The sequence below is a fragment of the Marmota monax genome, unplaced genomic scaffold (assembly GCF_021218885.2).
Source record: "Marmota monax isolate L192 unplaced genomic scaffold, Marmota_monax_Labrador192_F-V1.1 WCK01_AAM20220418_F8-fsc00029, whole genome shotgun sequence".
In the NCBI taxonomy this organism is placed as follows: domain Eukaryota; kingdom Metazoa; phylum Chordata; class Mammalia; order Rodentia; family Sciuridae; genus Marmota; species Marmota monax.
In genome coordinates, this window is record NW_026693024.1 from 17,345,348 (window position 1) to 17,366,919 (window position 21,572).

At 46.2% G+C, this 21,572-nt stretch overlaps 1 protein-coding gene across 1 annotated transcript in view; it reads right to left on the reverse strand.

Moving 5' to 3' along the window:
• The window catches only part of Kif13a (kinesin family member 13A), a 178,209-nt gene that overhangs the window by 52,351 nt on the left and 104,286 nt on the right, over positions 1-21,572 (reverse strand). The window contains 8 exon segments of the mRNA XM_046453375.2: positions 505-671; positions 772-858; positions 1,752-1,882; positions 4,671-4,805; positions 6,907-7,017; positions 9,153-9,365; positions 10,163-10,274; positions 21,206-21,318. Coding sequence (XP_046309331.1) covers positions 505-671; positions 772-858; positions 1,752-1,882; positions 4,671-4,805; positions 6,907-7,017; positions 9,153-9,365; positions 10,163-10,274; positions 21,206-21,318 — 1,069 coding nt within the window.

The window sequence follows — 21,572 nt, forward strand, 5'->3', positions numbered from 1 at the left end:
CATAAAACGCTTCATTTTCACTATCATTTGTAATGAGGTTACTTGGGCTTATTTATCAAATAAGTCTTTTGGGGACTTATGGTTTTCAACTGAGTTTATGGTAAAAGGCTATAACTTCTATCTCCCCATTGGATCCTATTAAAAACTCCTGGATTCCCAACGTTTTCTTGGGAATTTTCGCACTCTCGTGAATTCAGAGTGAAAGTCTCAGTCTTGGGCGATTTTGATAAGAAAGGCTGCTGAAGTCATTAAGTAAGTACCTGACGACCAGGGGAAGTCATCTCGGTCTGCTCAGGAACAAGGGGTCTCAAAAAAGCGCCTGCTGGCTTTCTGGTTCTACCTGAGGCAGAAGACCATCCCCAAACCTGCGCACCACGGCCGGCCTCACGTGTCAGGACTAGCAATTTTGTGTGTCTATATTTGAGAACCACACTTCCCACTTCCCGACTCCTCCCGGAACCCCCGAGGGAAGGCCGTGCCCAGGAGGCTGGAGTCGGGCCTCACCGTTGCTGTTGAGGGTTTTCATGATGACCTCCATCTGGGCGAACTCGTAGTTGTAGTCGGGCTCCGAGGAAGCCTCGCTGGCGGCGTCCAGGTCATGCTCTGCCGGGCTTGTCTCCTTCTCGAAGTCTTTCAACCAATCTCGCCGCTTCCTCTTCGGTAAGTTGATCCTGTGGGGTTTTCACCGTTGGAGAAAGTCAACTCCTTGGATACTTAAATGGATAACAGAAAACGTGAATCTGAAAATACTAGAGAACAGGAAGATGTTACCTAAAAAAGTGGTTATTTCCCCACAGGATTCTGTCACCGTGCCACAGCTGGGTGGCACTGCACACAAGAGCACCGTTCACACAGGACCTGAAGGGGCAGAAGGACAAGGTCAGGGGAGCAGAGAAGAGAACGAAACCCAGGGCAGTACTCAAGAGAGATAACTGGGGGAACTGTCTTAGAAAGTGTATTCCAAGTAACAAGGGAAGAAGGAACCAGAGAATTTGTTGTAGAAAAGCACAATCCAGTAATGAAGACCCAGGGCTGCCAGCATCCCCCGGAGAGTGAGAGTCTCACGCGGTGTGCTCCCAACCAAGACGGAAGCGTAGCTGATGGAATATTCGGCCAACACTTGCAAAAACCAAAAATGTGAGGGGCTGGAGTTGTGGCTCAGTGGTAGAGCGCTCGCCTAGCAAGTGTGAGGCCCTGAGTTCGAACCTCAGCACCACATAAAAATAAATAAAATAAAGGTATTGTGTCCAACTATAAATAAAAAACAAATATTAAAAAAAAAAAAACCCTTAAAATGTGTATTAAAGGAACAGCTCAAAACAAAAAGTTTTCCTGGTGATTTAAAAACCTTGGAGGAAGGGATAAATAATTAAAGACCAGTCTGTTAAGGGCTGTCAAGTAAAGTCTGATGAAGGAAAATAATGGACATTATTTTGAGTTTTCCAATAAGTTACTTCTCACATATAATCTCATCGTTTGAGTCCTGTTCTTTCTAGACTTCTAAAGCTCAAAGTGAAATAAGCAGAACTGGAGTTCACACATGCAAGGAACCCCCTTCATAGGAATATTTCAACTCTGGTGACCAGGGGTTTTTGACCATGACAGACCTGGTGCTCTTCAATGATACTGTGCCAATTTCCACAGACGGAGAGCAGAGCCTGAGGATTCAGGCATCCTGAGTTCTGATAAAAGAAAGAGGTGGCCTTCCCCTGAAAGCAGGCCCCAGGAAAGCGGTCATCATTACTTCTCACCTTGCATTTTCTTTCGGAGTAAGAGTGACCTCTCCGTCGGAGGCGATATCGATCTCACAGTGCTCAGGCTGAATCCCTATCCCGAAGAGCTGGATATCCTGAGAGGTGTCTGCACCCACCCTGGTGTGATCCTGGTGGGGTACACCACAGAAGAATGAAAGCCCCGCTTTAAAAAGTGGCTCAGTTAAAATTCATCACAACCAATCTGAATAACGCAACAGCCTATGTATGACGTTACATGAACGACGCAAGGTACCTGGAGTGTCAGGGGTCAAAAGCTCACCTGAGCACACCTAGTTAAAAAATGTTTAAACGTTATAAAAAAATTTCTGGTCGGTAGTGATCGTGTACTGTTTTAAAACACGAGGAAATTGGACTTGAGAGCAGAATAAGGTGAGTCCCAATTCTGACCTATTTATTACCATGTGGGTGACCATGAGCCATTTCTCCCTCTGAGCATCAGTTTCTTTTCCTCTTTATTGGGGTGGGGAAGAGCCGGGATCATATCTATTTGACCTGCTTGGCTACTGGATAAAGTTCTGTTTAGATTTATCTGAATTAACAACGAGACTGTCTTGAAAACAGCTAAATAAATTTAAAAACCACTAAAAAGCAGTGTTAAGGAAAGTTATATCTGTCTATCTACATAAAACTTTTGCTCTTTCATTGGTGCTGGGGTGGAACTCAGGTAAGCATGGGCTCTACCGCTGGGCGACACCCCAGCCACGTGTATACATAACATTTAAAATGATGCACACAGCTGTTTTTCTAATATGAATATGATACAGAGTACTGACACATTGTACAGGTGAGCTGATTTTAAGTTCCCTGGACCTCAGACACACCAGAATTGTAACTCCTGCTGATTCAGTCGCTGTTCATTCACATGGTAATTTTTCAACTGCTCTACAAATTATTTAATCATTATGATAATTATCCTAGTTTGGATCTGGTCTTCCCCCAAAGGCTCCCGTGTTGAGACCTTGGTCCTCAGCTGGTGACACACCGGGAGGTGGTGGGAACTTCAGGAGTGGGGTCTGGTTGGAGGAAGGATGTGACTGGGAACATACCCTTGAAGGATATGACCCTGCCCCTGGTTCTGCTTCCAGGTCACCAGGAGCTGAGCAGCTTCGCTCCCCGCCATGATGCTCTTGCCTCACCACAGGCCCAGAAGCAATGGGGCCAGGTGACCATGAAACCGCTGAAACCAGGGGCCCAAATAAACGTCCCTTCTCTAAGTGCTTTCCTCAGGTATTCTGTCACAGTGGTGAAAAGCTGACTACCACAATGACACTTCCCTAGGCAACAGAAGTGGTGTAGTTCTTGGTTCTTCAAAATTAAAACACCCGAAGTAATTCCTCATCTCTTAATCATTTCCTAAATAAACAGACCTTAAATCTGTTAGTAGATTCTGAGTCAGAGGTTACTGTACCATATTTATATCTCCGCAAAAATTAGAAAGGAAAAAAAGGGTCACAGACAATTGAGGCTCCTTGCTTCAATTCTGGCTTATTGTCCACTATATTTTATCAGTTTACTAGGCAGACTAGAACCCTTAACAAGAACCCATCTCACCCTTCACGAGAAGGTAATTCCTCTACACTTAGAAATTCAGGCAAGTGGGCAGTGCAGTGAGTTACCTTCCAGGCCCAGGTGCTCAACCCCGACAGTTAGGTCAGTACTCCACATATATATATATATATTTTTTTTTTGGCGGGGGTGTTACTGGAGATTGAACTCAGGAGCACTAAGCCACTGAACCTCATCCCCAGCCCTATTTTGTATTTTACTTAGAGACAGGGTCTCACTGAGTTGCTTAGCTCCTTGCTTTTTTGCTGAAGCTGGCTTTGAACTCACGATCCTCCTATCTCAGCCTCCTGAGCTGCTGGAATAATAGGTGTGCATCATCGTGCCCAGCCTACATATATATTTAAATACTACCATAATTCAGAGTTTGTGTGCATGATTAAGTGTGCTCCAATGGTCAGCTGAATGTCCTAGGTCAGCTGGGGTGCCCCACGTCATTGTTAGGGGCCTGTTTCAGGTTTCTTATTTCTTACAAAACGGAATAAGCCAGCAGCTCTAAAAGCATGTTCATGACAACTGGTAGGGAGGCCCGTGAACTCAAAATCACTTCAATAAAAATATTACTAATTTCCTCTGTGCTGTCATTCATCACCACAGACAGTGGAGTCTTTGAAGGCCATTGATGAGTGATGAGGCAGCTCTGGAGACTAACTGCTGTTATTTTTTTATGTTTGTCTTTTAAGATGTCTTCAGTCTTAATGTCAATGCAACAAACACAGATAAAACCTACGGAGTCCTTGTTACTTTTCAACATTATCATTGGGTTCCAAAGCCAGGGAGTTTGAGAACCACCATAATAACTTAGCAAACACGGTCAGTGAACATTCTGAGGTCAAGGTGCCAACTCCTTGACACCATGTTTACAGGCTGATTAGAGGACAAAAAGTCTCTTCCTGGGGATGAAGATTTAGAGACGACAGACCTGGAAGACCTTTGCTGTCTTATCTAGAACGAGAGCTTAGACTTCAGGTGGATCTTGAGATCTCCTTAGAATTACTCAGAAGCATAACAGAGTCTCCAGGGCCTCTCAGGATCTTAGTGGAAGGACCTAATATTCTCAGTCACCTCCCGTGTGGACTCTTCCCATAGGTGGGGCTCACCTGGACACCCTCAGCTGCACAAGGAGGGGATCCTCACCCCAGCTGCCCAGCCCCAGGTGAAACCAAGGAGATGTTTTTCATTCTCAATGGAGAGGAGATTACATGTCCCAGTGTCTTACTCCTAATGAGGGTTAAGCTGGATACCAAAGCAAAATCACAGAGACAGGCATCCAGGTTCAGCTGGGAGCTGTACGTGGATGATTCAGGAGCTCAACTCTTCAAACACTCTCACCTTTAAATAATAAACCAGGAGCTCATTGAGAGCAGGGTCTGCATTCAGGTTGACCAAGTAGCACTTGTCATCCCCCACCTTGATGCCAGACGTCTCCAGAGAAATGCCCATGCTCTCAAGCTGTCGCTGTCTCTCCTGGGCACACACAAAAAGACAAAAGCAGGAACACTATTTGTTGCTGTATTCACAAGATGTATCCAGGGAAAGAGTAAGTCACTGTTTCCGGGGACGATGCCAATGAGATGACACGTTCTTCTCCACTGAACCACGTTTATTGACAGCCTGCCACGGCGTGACATCTTGGGTCAGTGTCACAGGGGCACCAAGGGGGAACCAGACACATCTCGGCCATGAAGGAGGTAAAGTCCTGGCAGAGGGAGCAAAGCACATAACTGAATCTAGAAGAGGAGAGCCCTGTGCCCCGGGGTACCGAGGGCTGCAGGAGTCACAGGAGGGAGGCGGCCTGTAGGGAGAGGCTCAGGGAAAGTCTGTAAGGGGAAGGCACGCTCGAGAGGGTTCCCCAGCACGAGAAGAATTTCAACAGGAAGAAATGAGGGAGCAGCAAGACCAAGATGGGTGTAGGGAAGCCCAGGACAGACCCTGGGCACAGTGGCTGGCCTTGGGGACCGAGAAACCCCAGGGAATAGGGAAAGGCACTGGAGACACGTGGAACAGCAGGGTGGGGCCTTAGATTCCAGGCCTTGAATTCACTGGTGCACTAATTCAGATGAGAGCTGTTCTATTTAGAGTCTGCAAAGTGGCAGGTATTGATGGAGGGCTGGGAATGCAGTAGCGACTGTGACAAAGTCCCTCCTTTCTCTTCTAGTGGGAGGAGACAGGCTGCAAAAACCAGAGAAGTTATTGACAGAATTCGCAGTGGGGTTAAGTGCTCTGGGGACCCATGAAGCAGGATAGGGAGGGGTGTGTGAGTGTGTGTGTGTGTGTGTGCATGTGAATTTTTTCTATAAGAAGCATCAGCGTATGAATATTTTCTCTGATATAAAGAAGCTGATTCATAGTGGGATAGGGAGGGGGAGCATGAGAGGAATAGACGAACTCTAGATAGGGCAGAGGGGTGGGAGGGGAACGGAGGGGGCAGGGGGTAATTAATGATGGTTGAATGTGATAATCATTATTATCCAAAGTACATGTATGAGGACATGAATTGGTGTGAATATACTGTGTATACAACCAGAGATATGAAAAATTGAGCTCTATATATGTAATAAGAGTTGTAATGCATTCCCCTGTTTTTTATATATATATATGCATCAGCAAGGACGGACTGGGTTCTAGGGATTGTATTTAAACTACTTGATTGGCATAGTCCAATATTTCCATGTGGTCAGTAGGATTAAAAATGTTCATGGCGGGGCTGGAGTTGTGGCTCAGTGGTAGAGTGCTTGCCTCACATATGTGAGGCACTGGGTTCAATTCTCACCACATATAAATAAATAAATAAAATAAAGGTTGATCAACAACTAAAAAAAAAAAATGTTCATGAGGGGCTGGGGATATAGCTCAGTTGGTAAAGTGCTTGCCTTGCATGTAAAGGCCCTGGGTTCAGTTCCTAGCATAAAAAAAAAAAAAAAAAAAAAAAAAAAAACTTCATGAAATGCACAGTGTAGAGAGATTCATAGCACACACACTCTGTAGAATTAGTCCTTGCTTTATTTTATTTCAGGCAAAATTTCTTCAGCGTTTTCTTTCTTTCTTTTTGGTGGTACTGGGGATTTAACTAAGGGGATTTAACCACTGAGTCAAACTCCCAGCCCTTTTTCAAATTTTTACTTTGGGCCAGGGTCTTGCTAAGTTGCCCAGGCTGGCCTTGAACTTGCCATCCTCCTGTCTCAGCCTCCCAAGTTGCTGGGGTTAGAGCCCAGAGAATCAAACACACTGAACAAATCATTGTTGTATACGTTATAAATTCAGTGCCTATCGGGGCTCTCAACCTCGTGCTTTGCCAGGTGACCTAAAAAGCCCAGGACAGGCTGTGGATGAGGGCCAAGCGTGAGGGCAGCTCCCGAAGCCCGGCCTGCTCAGGGGCAGCACCCAACACTGCTGGCAGCTATGGACCAAGCTGAATCAATGAAAGACACGAAGCTGGTGTCTAAAGCTGAGCTCGCAGCCTCTAGCTGGGCAGGGACCCTGAGGACTGAGGACAGCAGGTGGCTGCGCGAAGACAGCAAATCTACGTGAGAAGAACCCCCATCCGCTGGCCTCGGTCATCGGGTACCTGTGCGATCTCTTCTGTCTTCCTCAGCTTCTCTTCCCACGTCACTGTTAATTCTTTTATCAGCTTTTCAGACTCTTCGAGCTTCTCCTTCAGTTCAGGAGCCTTCATGGCCTTTAAAATGAAAGCAGAGACATGTGACTTTCAGAATTCTCCTAGCATTAGGTACAAGACACGTACAATGGTGTCCTCATGTCCTTCTGTTGGAAGCAATTAAGTCACGCACTGTCAGGGTGGGGTTTAGACCTCTACCAATCACACGGAATGTAGGAGGAGTGGATGCTCCTGCTTCAAGGAAAAGAAGAAATACCAGAGCCCTGAATGAAAATGGGGCAGGTCACGAGAGTCATCTTAGGGCAGAGGGTGTAGTGCAGTGGTAGGGTGCCTGCCTGGCATGCAAGAGGCCCTGGGTTCCATTTCCAAAACCGCACAGACCCCCCAAAAATCACTTCAGCTATCATGCTCAGAATTTCACACCTAAAGACCTAAATGCTAATGTTTATCTTTGAGATGTTAAAGTGGGAAAAAAAGGTTACTGAAACTTCTTGTTCATTAAGACAAAGAGAGAAACTCGTACCACCAATAAACAAATGAACTACATTAACTGACCAAGAAAGAGGATGATTCTTTTCATTTATTCAAAAAATCTGAATCTGGGCCCTTTCAACGACTTTTCTCTATAGATAGTAATGGACATTTTGCCAATTATTTATGATTCATTTGGAACCAGGACGTCTGAGAAGTTTCCCTCTGAGTTTGTTCAGTAAGAATAATTAAGGGGTCCAAACAGAGATACCTGCAACTTGAAAACCTGGGGGGCTGTGCTTGGCAATGGATTGCTTTGACACTTTGCAGCATCACGAGCCTCTGAAGACCAAAGCGCTGTGAACTGTTATGATGGTGGAGCCTGGTCTGGCAGTGGGGCTGGTGATGGCCTGCTGGCTGAGCAAGCCGAGTCTCCAGGTGCCACCAGGGGCTCGGGGACATTCATTGCTGGATACAGGGTGATTGCCAGGAAACTCCAGCTGCACCAGGGGGCTTGTCTTCTCTCCCCCTGACCAGGCACTGCTCTAGCTATCTGGTCTGGATCATATGGTCACAGTGGGAATGCAAATCCAGAAACTCTGCCTCTGAACAAATTCCAGAACAAATACACACTTCTCCTGGGATCATGACTCTTTTAAAACTTCATCAACATTTTGATTTTCCTGGTGTTTTACTAACCCTTCTTGGCATCAATAAAGTGATTATGCTTTATGGTAAAACATAAACTAGCAGCACTTCCTGGGCCAGCTGGGCGAGGAGTTAAGGATGAAAAAAATGAATTAAACAAAGGCTCCCTGCACTTTAAGAGCCGACAGTCTGGAAGAAGACAAGGCAGTAAAGAAAGAGTTAAAACGCAAGGTCAAGGTCGCCAAACTCAGTGTCTGTTCTGTCTCTTGCTGATTACTTTTTAATTAAATAATGTTGACAGATAAAGAGTATGAAAAGATGCCCGGCACATAAGCAATCAATAAATGATGGCTATCGCCCTCCTCCTTCATTTCTGACTAAAGTGGGGTCAGAAGACAGCAGCATGAAGAACGGTGAACTCAAGTGTCAGGTGCACACTTGAGCCCTGCCGTGAGGAAGCTGATGGCTGCAGCTACGGCCTTTGGCCTCCATCTCTGTCCCCTCACCTATGCCAAATGAGGTGGTGCCACGCCCAGCAATCTGCAAAGACCAGCACTTATCTATGAGAGTACATGGTTATTAAAGTTTCAGAAAAGCCAAGGAAGATGGTAACAATACGAAAATAGTGATTTGTTGCCTGATGGAGGCTGATGTAAATGAAAAAGGAAAAATAAATAATTTTCTGAATCATTCCTAATGCTTCATTATCCGTGCTCATGGCATGGGCAAGACTCGACATGGAGATGATACCCAGCTTCTTTGAAAACTGCAAGGCCTTGTGGAGACCCAGTCTACGGTATTGGTAAAACATCACACTAGGTTCTCAGGATTTCACACGGAAGTACAAGGGCCAACCCGTTGACTGGAGTGAACAATCAGGAAGTACCAGGAATGACCTTGTCGACTGCACATTGCTAGGACAGAAGTCATGTAGGTCCTCACGATGCTCGGCACAGAGCAGACGCCAACAAAAACTGCAACGTCGAGTCACAGGGAGCTAGACCCAGAGCTGCAAGCAAGCACGTCCTCACCCCGTGAGGGAAGAACTCGAAAACGGAGCATCTCCCCGACTTTACCTCGGCCTGGGAGAGCTGCTCCCGCAGCTTCTCCACTTCCTCCCGCAGTTCTCGGATGACTTTGGCATTGGGGTCCTCGTTCACCACGGCATGGTTCACAATCCGCTTGGCTCGGTCTGCGTATCTTAACGTGGACAGGGTCTCCTCATAGTTGTCTGCTGCGGGGCTGATGGTGGCAATCATGGAGGTCTGGCTGTTGCCCCCCAAATTGTCCTGCAAAGCATTTCAAATAGCATCTCAGGGAAGCCCATTTCAACACAACACATTTGATGAAAGCAGTAAATATGCATCTGTGACATGACTCTGTTTTTCATATGGTACCAGGGATTGAACCCTGGGCCTGGTGCATACTAGGTAAGCACTATTCTACAAAGTCACACCCCCAGCCCTTTTTATTTTGAGACAAACGCTCGCTAAATTGCCCAGGCTGTCCTCAAGCTTGCGATCCTCCTATCTCAGCCTCCCAAGTAGATGGAGTCAGAAGCATCAGCCACCTAGTGTGCCCATGACCTGACTCTGGATAAAAATGCTATGGGGAGACGTGTTTGCATTTCACAAATAATTTTTATGACAAGATTAAATGTGACCTCCTTATAATCACAGCAGTAAATAATGCCTGTCAAACAAGGTTATAATAGAATAAAAAGCAACCGAGAGAACTGTCCCTGCCTTCCAGGGACTTCGGACGACAGTGTTGCCAGCACAGATCCAAGTGTATTTGGTTGGCTCTGCACACATCTTCCAACTGTCACATCTGAAGTCGCCAATTTTATTTTCATTTTAATTTTTGGGAGGACTGGGGACTAAACCCAGGGGTGCTCTACCCTGGTTACATCTCCAGCCCTTTTTATTTTTTGAGACAGGGTCTCACTAAGTTGCTGAGACTAGCCTCAAATTTGTGATCCTTCTGCCTTAGCCTCCTGAGCCACTGGGATCATAGGCGTGCCCCAGTGCACCCTGGTGAAATGGCCAACTTTTAGGTGGAAAAGAGCACCAGAGCAACGGGTTACCTTAAGAAGCCAAGTGAGGACCGAGTCTCGATAAGGCACAAATTTGTTTTTACCCTTGCCTGCAGCCTGGTCAGCCAGCGATGATATAACAAGCCCTAAGGTTGTCAATGATCTGCCGAGAAAAAAAGAAAAGTTACTCTACGAAACATTCGCTTTGCTTTCACAAAATAATTTTCTTCTGTGTATAAAATACGCAGAACAGGCAGAACAACAAGACCTTAAGGTCAATGCAATCAACTCGCCATTAATTTGCCAAGAATCAAAGAAAAACAAAATGTAACTCCATTAGTTTTTCTTTCTTTCTTTGTTTTGTTTTGTTACTGAAGACTGAACCCAGGAGTACTCTACCACTGAGTTACAGCCCCAAGCCCTTTTTATTTTGAGACAGGATCTCACTAAGTTGTTTAGGGCCTCACTAAGTTGCTAAATTTGGTCTTGAATTTGTGATCTTTCTGCCTCAGCCTCCCAACTCGCTAGGATTACAGATGTGTGCCACCGTCCCCAGCATAACTCCATTAATTTAAAAGAATGAATTTAGAATCCCAATAAGAAAAATACTGAATTCAATCTTAGGATCTGTGTGTGAGACATAGGTATTTTAGAACTTGGAGACATCCGTTTAAAAGATCACATCAGGCAACTTTAACTTACTGCAAATATTACAGTTAAAACTCTGAAGCATTTATTTACTTATTCATTTATTATTAATAGTAGTGCCGGGGACTGAACGCAGGGATGCTTTACCACTGAGCTATATCCCAGCCCTTTTTATGTTGAAACAGGGTATTGTTAAGTTGCTTGGGGGTCTCACTAAATTGCTAAGGTTGGCCTCAAACTTGTGATCCTCCTGCCTCAGATTCCTGAGTCATTAGGATTACAGGCATACGCCAGTGAGCTCAGCTTTATGCATTTATTTTGGACCATATGGTTGTACAAAAACAAAGAACTACCCAAGTAGAGAAGAGCATATGACTCCCTTTTTTGTATGTGGTGCTGAAAATCCAACCCAGGGCCTTGTCCATGCCACCAAGTGCTCCACCACTGAGCTATACCCCAGTTCCCGCCTTGTCTTTCACGCCCTGCTACTCAGAGTGCCATGGCACGACCTGGGAGCTACTCAGATCCTCTCAGAAGCGTTCCCCAGCCAACTGAATCAGTCCAGCACACTACACTTTGAGAAGTTCTAGCTGAACAATCATCCAGGAAACACACTTTAGTTGTCCAGGCTTATCATTCTCAAAGTGTGGTCCTGCGACCAGCAGTAACCCCATCATTTGGGAACTAGTTAGAAGTGCAGATTCTTGAAGCCAACCCCAGATCTTCTGGCTGAGAAACTTCATTTACACCCAGCAGTGTGCATTCTGACAAGCCTCCCAGGTGACTGTGATGCAGGCTACAGTTGGAAAATTACTAGCCTTGGCTCACAAGCTTTCTTCTTTCTCTGCACCTGAAGAAAAAAGTGCTCTAAAAACAACAGACCCATGACTCTGGTGGATGAAGGGATCCTCTTGGGTCACAGGTGAGTACCAATTACTCTTCTGAAAGGAAATCAACTAGATCACGAATTGAGCACCCAGAAAACAGCAACCTGAGCTGATCTCACAGGACTACAGGGAGGGTTACATGATCTCACAAAAGGAAAGTGCTTTGTAAATGGCTAAAAAGGCTAAATGTTACTGTTTATTTATAATAAAGAAGGGCACAAACCAGCAAGTGAAATACTGTCAGCTTTCTTTCTACTGTTAGCAAGAGATTTCCACTGAATACAATGAAAGAAAGCAGAGTTCCCACAAAACATAGCTAAGTCCCAAAAGGAAAGTCACCGAAAAGTCACTAAAAGATAAAGCAACTTCAAGAGGCAGAAAATGAGCCAGAGCTCATTCAAAGAGAATGGCAGTTGGAGTTTTCAGTAACTACCACCCATTACCACAAAACGGCACAAACATACACACCATACTTGGCAGATTAAAAACGTTAAACAAGTTTAACACAAGAGAAATGAAAGCATATATCCACACAAAAACTGATGCATGCATTTTCAAAGCAGTATTATTAACAAAAGCCAAAAATGCAGAAACAATCCAAGTGTCCATCACATACTAAAGGGATGAATAAAGACCTAAATACACACAGTGGAATATTAGTTGGTCACGAAAAGAAGGAAGTCTTGGATGTAGTTCAGAGCATGTGCAGGATCTGAGTTTGATTCCCACTCCCAACACAAAGTCCCAAAAGAAAATGAATGAAACTACAATGTGGATGAATCCCAACACATTATGGTAAGTGAAAGAAGCCAATTAGGAAAGGCCGCTATCCTGGATCAAATAAACATTTCACAAAAATCCACACAACCAGAACCTCAGAAATAAAGGCAAGCAGGAGTGTAGTACACACATTTCTGCCTTAACATAGAATATAGGACATTTTTTTTTTCACATTTTGCAATCATTGAAATAAACCATCAGTTGGAAATGGCTCTTCAAATAATTGAAGACTTATTCCATGTATTTTACTAGCAAGTGCAGAAGAATTTTTTTTCTTTTTCATTTTTTTTTCCTTTTTTTGGGGGGGGGCAGGGCAGGGGGGGAAGAGACTCAAGTCTTATGCATGCCAGGCAAGTGCTAAACCATGGAACAGCATCCCCTACCCAGAAATCTTTTTAATTAATAAAAACTCTAAACAGCTCTGTGACTCAGGAGTCACCATGGCAACGTTATGGTTGACAGTGACCTTATAACAAGGATGCGGGTTCCTCATCACTGAGGATTAAAGCCTTGGCATCTCCGCCTCCATTTTGCATCCATGTGCTTTGCTCTAGGTGACCTTGGATTCTAGGAACAAGGTCTGAGCTGATCAACATCTTGTGATGAGCGGAAGCCACCCCCAGGAAACAGCAAGTTCCTTATCTGGGACAAGCTCTGCCTGAGAGGAGATGGACAGAGATCACCTGTGAAAAGCCTCCAGCTCTGCAAACCCCCAACCCCTGCCCTCATCCTCCTATCTATAAAATCTCCAAGTCACCTTCACTCCTGGAAGGCAGGGCTAAGGACAGGTCCTCTTGTCTTCCTGTGCAGCTGCACTGACCAAGGTTCCTGTCCTGCTTTTTACCATCACCTTTGCTCTTTGGCTTTTGGGGTGAATGGCCAGGTCTGGTTTGTTGGCTCCCTGATGTCAGGCCTCTAGCCTGGGACTCCAGGAAACAACTCTCACATGGAAACACGCCTGGGGCGTGACACGGATTTGTCATTGCTGAGGAAAGATTCTACTCTGTCTTGTGGCAACTGCTTATATTTTTCTAATTTGGCAGTGTGGGGAGACAAAAAGGAAAGTTTTGGGTACCCCTAAACAAAGAAACAAAATCCAGTTAGGACTCTGAGAGAAAAAGGAAAGGATGATGCAGCGTTATCGAAGGGTCCAAGAACAGGCCACTCCAAGACACTGTACTGGGCAGAGGGGTCATCTGGGGCTAAAGGACTAAGTGAAAGTCTTAAGAAGTGGGCACTTTTGTCTTTCTGCACCAGGAAGAATCCCATTTCTCACCAATGGAGAAGGCAAGGCCGTAAATCTGCATAACAAACCTACTAAGCTCAGGCTCACTGCTTTCCCTCCTCATCTGCCCCCAGGAGCTCCCAAGCCTCTCCTTCCCCTTAGTCTGTACCCCAATTCTAACCTCCCCCCATCCCTGAGGGTTACTGTCCCTGGGAGCTTACTTGTGTAAACAAGACGCATGGACTAATAACCAACCCAGTGCAGCGTTTGTTTCTGCAAATGTGTCTTTGACCAGTTTAATTTCCAGGGGAACCTAAGAGGGCAGAAGTGGGTCTCGCCCACAACATCGCTCAGTACAGCGTTGTCAGAGGACGAGATGGAAAGGATTTAATGATCTTACTTTGCTTTATTTTTGATTCTAGCTGCAGGTGACACTTCATTCCATAGAATAGAATGAATGTTCCAGGAAGCTGAGCACAAGAGGTTGGTTTTCTTAATAGAAAAAGTGGCTGAAGAAAAGGGGTCAGAGGGATTGATAAAGAGGACTGTCATTTCAAAGTTGGTTTCCTTAGAAGGCAGGGAGAGGGAGAAAGAACAACAGGAAGAAAACTGATTAACACCAGGCTACTTTTTTGTGTGTAAGGTTAAGGCAGAGCAGACGTCATCACCATGACAATTCAAACTGGCCTGTAAGGGAAAAAGGGCTCTCTCTCCATGGCTTTCCATCTCCAGAGGTCACATGAACTGCTTAGCTTCAGGGTGGTGAGGTGCAATTCCAGGGATTTCACTTTGATTTCTAATTTGCTCTGTTGGGGTCCAGGGCAGGAGCTTAGTCCAAAACAAGGGCTTCCCTATAATTTGTATTTAACAGCATGTAGGCATTAGAGGTATACGGAAATGGTTATAGGGCTCCAGTTTCCATGGTATCCATGAGAGACTGATTTCAGGATGCCCCCTGCCATGGGTACCAAAATCTGCAGATGCTCAAATCCCTTATATAAAAGGCATAGTGTTTCAATACAATCTACACATATCCTCTGACACATTTTAATTTTTAGGTGTGTGTGGAAGAAACTCAGGGGGCTTTGACCACTAAGCCCTTTTACTTTTATTTATGTTTATTTATTTTACCTTTATTTATGTATGTACATACTTTTATATACCAGGGATTGAACCCAAGGATGCTTAACCACTGGGTCACATCCCCATCCCTTTTTACTTTTTATTTTGAGACAGGGTCTCACTGAGTTATGAGGCTGTCCTTGAACTTGAGATCCTCCTGCCTCAGCCTCCTGAGTTGCTGGGATTCCAGGTGTGCACTACCACACTGGGCTCACTCATATACTTCAAACCCCTTTTATACTGTCTTGTTTAGAAAATAAAGACAAGAGAAACTCTGTAAATGTTCAGCACAGATGGAACTTTCTTCTCTAGTATTTCTAACCCGCCACTGGCTGGATCCGTGGTTGTGGAAGCCCTGGATACGGAGCGCTGCCGGTTCGCTCTGTAACTCATCCAGCTTAGGAGGTGCATTGTTGGTGGAAGCCACACCCTTCTACCCAGCAGCCTTTGCACACTCAGTCCAAGAACTCCTCTACACCCACTAGGATCACCGTGGAACAAAATGGAAGCAAGCACAGGGCGAGTGGCACTCCCTGACCAGTGACGGGTCTCCCAGCCTTCCCGCCCTCTCAGGTTCCACTCAGGAGCAAGATCCAGAGGCGGCTAGAATCCCCCAAACCGAGGGTTCGTGGTCTGAAAGTTGACAGGCAGACTTATATACTTAAATACGAAAGGTATTCCCAGGGAGTTTAATAACTTAACAAAACCAATCATCTATGGGTCCTGCTGTCGTCTTCGCAAACTGGAAGCCAGAGGCCACCTGTCGGCCCTCATAGGGTCCAGAAAAGGGTGGCAGCTGTTTGCCAATTTTAGAGGCAGAAAAAGTTATATCAGGAATCTCTCTAATTCTACCAAAGTGCTGCTCCACCCTGGAACCACGGGAATCAGATGTAGTCAGGAAGTCCCTAATCTCTAAATCTCACAAGTTCTTAGGGGAGGCATGAGAGGCTGCCTGCCTGCTGAGGAAGGAAGAGTTGGGCTAGGGGACAGCATTTATAAACAGATAGTTTTCTTTTTTTGGTACTGGAAATTAAACCCAGAGGCACTTTACCACAGAGCTACATCCCAGCTCCTTTCTTTTTATTTTGAGGCAGGATCTCACTAAGTTGCTGAGGCTGGTCTCAAACCTGCAATCCTCCTGCCTGAGCCTCTCAAGTCACTGGGATTACAGGTGTGTGCCACAATGCCTGGCTCTAAACTAGGAAATAAATGAGGGGAAATAAGAAAAGAGATGAAAACTATTCACGAAGGAAAAAGAGAGGGTCGAGTCACTCAAACTATTAGAAGTATCAAGCTTATACATTATTGTAACAGATTATATGGCACAGTTTTAGAAATGCCACAGGTGAATATCCGTGGACGGGAATGATCCTCATCGGTAACTGGTGCTTCCCTTCAGTGACGGGCTACTGCCGAGAGGAGGGCATCAGAGGGTGCTGTGGGATCTCAGTGGGTTCGTGGAGAAGCAGGAGCAGCCAGACTCCGTGGAGAGAGTTCTCACTCCACCTTCGGCAGCCCAGGAGCAGCAGGCTGGCGTCACACGCGGCCCCCAAGAAGACCCTGTGCACAAGGCCCGCACCCTCCCTCTGCACGATCACAGCCGCACAGCACCTCGGCTCTTCAAATGAAGGGCTCGGTGTGCTCTAGCGCTCTTAAGAGGTGAAGCTTTTAAATCCACGGCCCATTAGGCAGACGCAGGCCTGGGTGAAGTCCTGGTGGGTCCGAAAGAGGACTGCTCAGGCTCCACCCAAAGACGCCAAGAAGAGACAGACACACTTAGGAAATGTGTCAGAGATCTCTTTGAGTTCTAACACTCAACCGGCCGCCGATTATGAGGCTTAGAGAGCCCCGTGTGGGGCCGCGGGGCAGGAGCGTCAAGCTGTTTATTAGCACACACTCATACCCACAGCTCCTGATGGTCCAAGCGCTTTACAAAAAGCAACTAATTTGATCCTCAGAATGACTACTCACCCAGGAGTCCCCTTGGCCACACGTTACAGACGAGGAAAGTGAGACCCAGGGAGGTCACAAGGCTTATAGGACCAAGAACCCCCAGGACGTCCCTGGTACTCAGCACTCTAACACAGCCACCCAGGTACCCTTCTCCCTCCTTCCTGAGGCCAGTCTTACTGCATGTCTTGCCGCGGCTCGTCAGTGTTCACACACATCCACCAAGACGGAATCTAAAGGTGCATGTCTATATCTCTTCTCTGAAATCCCTGGGTCTACATGTGTCTTGAAGTTCAGAATACTTGGGATTTTAGGAGTTACCTCAGTGTGTGCATTACTGGACCTCCCAAGAGGGCTCTGAGACAGCACCCCAAATAAAACACAATAAAAAGTGAGTAGAGACTGAAAATGCACATAAAGGCAGAGGCAGCCTCAGAGAGGGAAGTGACCCTGACCTCCGTCCAGTCAAGGAGACACTCCTAACTTCTTAATCCTGCAGTCCTTGATCCTGGGTGTCCAAAATATCCCGTGTTGGCGGGTCCACGCTCCTACTGGAGGCTTCAAGGGAGGACGAGAATGCTGACCCGCTCCAGCTCCCCCAAGCTGTCCTCATCCTTCTGTCTTCCAGCAAACAATGCTGTCAAGTCGTTCCCACCCCGTGTCACTCTTGCCTCTTTTTATTTGTAAGGACACGTGCAGCTACGTGGGGCCTACCTCAATAATCTCCCCGAGCCAGCAGCCTTACCTTGATCACACCTGCAAAGGCTCTCGTTGAAGGTAACATGGATACAGGTTCTGGGGGTCAGAAGGAGGACATGTTTGTGGTGGAGGTATTCTGCTACCTACCACAACGTCCAGATTCCTTCTGCATCCTCGCATCGACTGCAGTGCCAGACACGTAGGAGAGGCACAGTTAATGCCTGATGGGGCTGCATTTATGTTATTTGATGTCTCCAAGTTTCAATTTTTCTCATCTCTAAAAAACTCTTACGTTAACAGAGACAAAAATACCTGTTGGGAGCTATGTATCAAATAATGCCTGTGAAAGTGCTCTGAGTACTATCAGGAGCTCTCAAAAGAAAGGGCCTATCTCATAAACTAGGAGGAAGGAATACTCACATACATTTGTAAAAGATCTAAGAGGTACATTAGGAAAGACTTTTGATGCTAAGAGATTTATATTAATTGAACAAGTCCTTAACTGAAATAGCCAGTTGCTGGAGGAGTAAATCATGTTATTACATGGCCTTGAGGTCATCTAGTTAGGGACAATACATCTTTTTCTTTTTTAGCAGTGCTGGGGACTGAACTCAGGACCTCCCACATACTAGGCAAGTGCTCTACTACTGAGCCTCACGGATAGCCCTCTTCAGCTGGTTGTTGAGACAGGGTCTCACTGAGTTGCCCAGGCTGGCCTCTGTCATCCTCTGGCCTAAGCCTCCCAAGTAGCTGTGGTTATAAATGTGCACCAATGCACCTGGCTAGAGACACTATAAAACACAGGTTTCAAATTTAAAGGGACACCATTGCTAGTTACTCCAGAACAAAAATTTCAAGTAGCCTCTTCCAGGTAAAAAGAATGCCTGGGCACCCCAATGCAGCACAGTGGGTAAGTCTGGGACCCGGAGCCTGCATACAATCTAATCCAATTCTTGCACTTGGAGCTTGGGGACCCAAGACATATCACCATCATTATTCTTTGGTACAAAGGACTGAACCCAGGGGCACATTACCACTGAGCTACACCCCCAGCCCTTTTTATTTTTTCTAAATTTTAAAACAGGGTCTCTCTAGGTTGCCCAGGCTGGCCTTGAACTTGTGAGCCTCCTGCCTCAGTCACTGGGATTACAGGTGTGTGCTAGGGCTTCCGGCTCCCGAGACAGTATGGAAGTGCTCTCTGACTTGATTGTACATCTGTACACTGTGTTGATAGGACCCATCTCACAATGCCAGTGGGAAAATCAGATGTACCACTATACAAGGAGCATTCAGAATTGCACCTGGCCCTAGAGAGAGTCTGATAAACCAGCTGTACATACAAGCTCAAAATTTTCACGAGCTTACAGCAAGAGCTTCCTGTGTTGGCCCCCTAGCCCTCCAGCGGACAAAGGGTTGGCCGAGCTCAGTACCAGAAAATGAAGGTCCAGGACAGGTGACTTTCTCCCCGCCCTCCCACCCCTGGCTGCGCATTCCCACTGAGTACATGGTGGAACAGAGCTTCGGTGCCCGCCTGGGATCCGGCCACGCTTTGTCATGAGACACAGGGAAATCCCTTGTTGTCAGAGCAGGAGACAGGATGCCTGGAAGATTAACTCCTAAAGCAGCAGTCTGTCCAGCAACTGCAGCTCTGTCTGTCTGATAGAGGACGCAATAATGCTTCACGTTTAATTTTTTAAACTTTCGTATACTCAAATCACAGCAAAATACAATGCCAACATCACTGTAAAATGAAAGCTGTATGATCATTCCTGAATATATTTCCTTTTGTCCCATTCTGTCCTAGACAAAACCCCATAAAAAGTTTTGATGGCTCAACAGAAACAGATTACAAGTACAGACGAATCTACTTTGTGTAGAGCTTGGAATAATGATAGTGATTGTGCTTATTATGAAATTAAACCTAGAACAGCTGGGTGTAGTCATGCACACCTGCAATCTCAGAGACTGAGGAGGCTAGAGGAGGAGGATCACAAGTTCAAGGTCAACCTTCGTAGTCTGGTGAGATCCTCAGCAACTTAGTGAGAGCCCTTCTCAAAATTTAAAAATATATAAAAAGATCTGGGACGGTAGCTCAATGGTAAAGCAGCACCCAGAGGTTTAATCCCCAGTACCAAAAAAACAAAACAAAAAAACCAAAACTAGAACGGTTCATCCTTCCTCCTGTAGTATTCATACATGCTAGGCATTTTCCCAAGTGCATTACAGGCATTTCATCTTCAATAATTCTATGAAATAGGCACCATTGTTATTCTCGTTTTGCAGATGAGAAAAGTAAGGCAGACTGGCAAAAATCACTGGCTCAAGATGCACCCACCCAGTAAGTGGTGGGGGGTGGGATTAAACACAGGCAGTCTGGCCCAAGTATACATTTTTAGATACAAACTCAGGTCCACCTCAAATTGGAAAGCAAAGACTTCTCCCTGAATGCCCGGAGCTGCCTGGGACCCTGCTGACCATGCACCTCATCTCTGCCACCGTAGAGCCCTCTGTGTTGAATGCCTGCATCTCCTCCATCTCCCTGACAAACCTCCACTGCTCTGCACCCTTTCAGCCTTTACTGCAGCCCTGGGCTCACTACAGGCACTCAAGGCAAACAGCAAGATTCCAGTCTGGCCACAGTCCAGCTGTTGTTAAACTTTTCCATGATATTTAAATAGCAGTAGCCTCACAAAGGGATTCAAAGCAGATTTTCAGAACAAGCCAAGTTGATTTAAGATGTGATGTGATTAATCAATTTATTTTTTTAGTGCTGGGGATTGAATCCAGGGATGCTTAACATCTCCATTCCTGTTTATTTTTTTGAGACAGGGTCTCATTAAGTTGTTCAGGGCCTTGCTAAATTGCTGAGGTTGGCTTTGAACTTGTGATCCTCCTGCCTCAGCCTCCCAAACTGCTGGGATTACAGACGTGCACCACCACCACCACCACCACCACCACCACCACCACCGGCATGATTTGATTTATAAAATTGTGATCCGCATTTTACCCAAGACTGTTACAGATGCTCCTTGACTTTGGACAGGGACTAGGTCTCAATAGGCCCTAAATTGAAAACATGGTGAGTCAAAAATGCATTTAATCCAGCCAGGTACAGTGGAGCACACCTACAATCTCAGCGACTCAGGAGGCTGAGGAAGGAAGATTGCAAGTTGGAGAACAGCTTCAGCAACTTAGTAAGATCCTCAAAAACTTAGTGAGACACTGTCTCAAAAGAATAAAATATGTATCCATTCACCTCATTCACAGTGGTAGGTAATTTGTGGCTCAGTGGTAGGTAAATCGCCCCTGGGTTCAATCCCTAGTACTAGAGAAAAAAAAGAAAACGCACCTAACTCTCCTAACCTACCAAACACTCTGGCTCAGCAGCACAGCCCTGACAGACTCTCAGTTATGCATCCCCTGCCCCATGCCCCATCATCAGTGTGATCAAGCCACTGGGCTCAGTGGTTGCCACTGTCCAGTGTCCTGAGAAGATGAGACCACATGTTGCTAGCCTCGGAAAGAGATTCAAATTCAAAATCTGATGTACGTTTCCCTTGAAGATGAAAATGCCCAGCGGAACCACCCTAATCAGGGGATGCCTGTGGAGATGACGGCATGCAAAAGCCTTGGGGCATCTTTGTGCATCTTCCTAGAGCAGGTGTTGACTTCCCCCACCCCAGGGTACTAAAGCTTGGAGCCGCCTTGCTGGGAACCTTCGCATCCTCACAACACAACAAACCCGAGACAAGAAGACCCTCGTCCGCCAACACCGGTCCCTACTTGTTGATGTTGCTGCCCTCCTTCAGTCGCTCGCCAGCAGCTCCGGTCTTGGACACTCTTTCGCTGCCCGCCAGGTCTACCAGGCTGACCTTACTGACTTTCTCTCCGGAGTTCTGGCGCCGGGAACAAGAGAGAAACAGCGCGCGTTAGTGCAGAAACCACAGGCTGCGCAGGACCCGGGGCCACTGCGCAGGTACCTGGCGCCCATTCCCCACAGCGAGGTCTCAGGACCTCGGGCAGGTCCCAGAGTCAGCGGAACCAGCATTAAACGTCACAGCCCAAATTTGAATTGCTGGGGAATTGCAGCTGGATAGCTCCCACCCAGCTTCCCAGAATCTAGTGAGAAGCAGGAGACGCTATGTGCCAT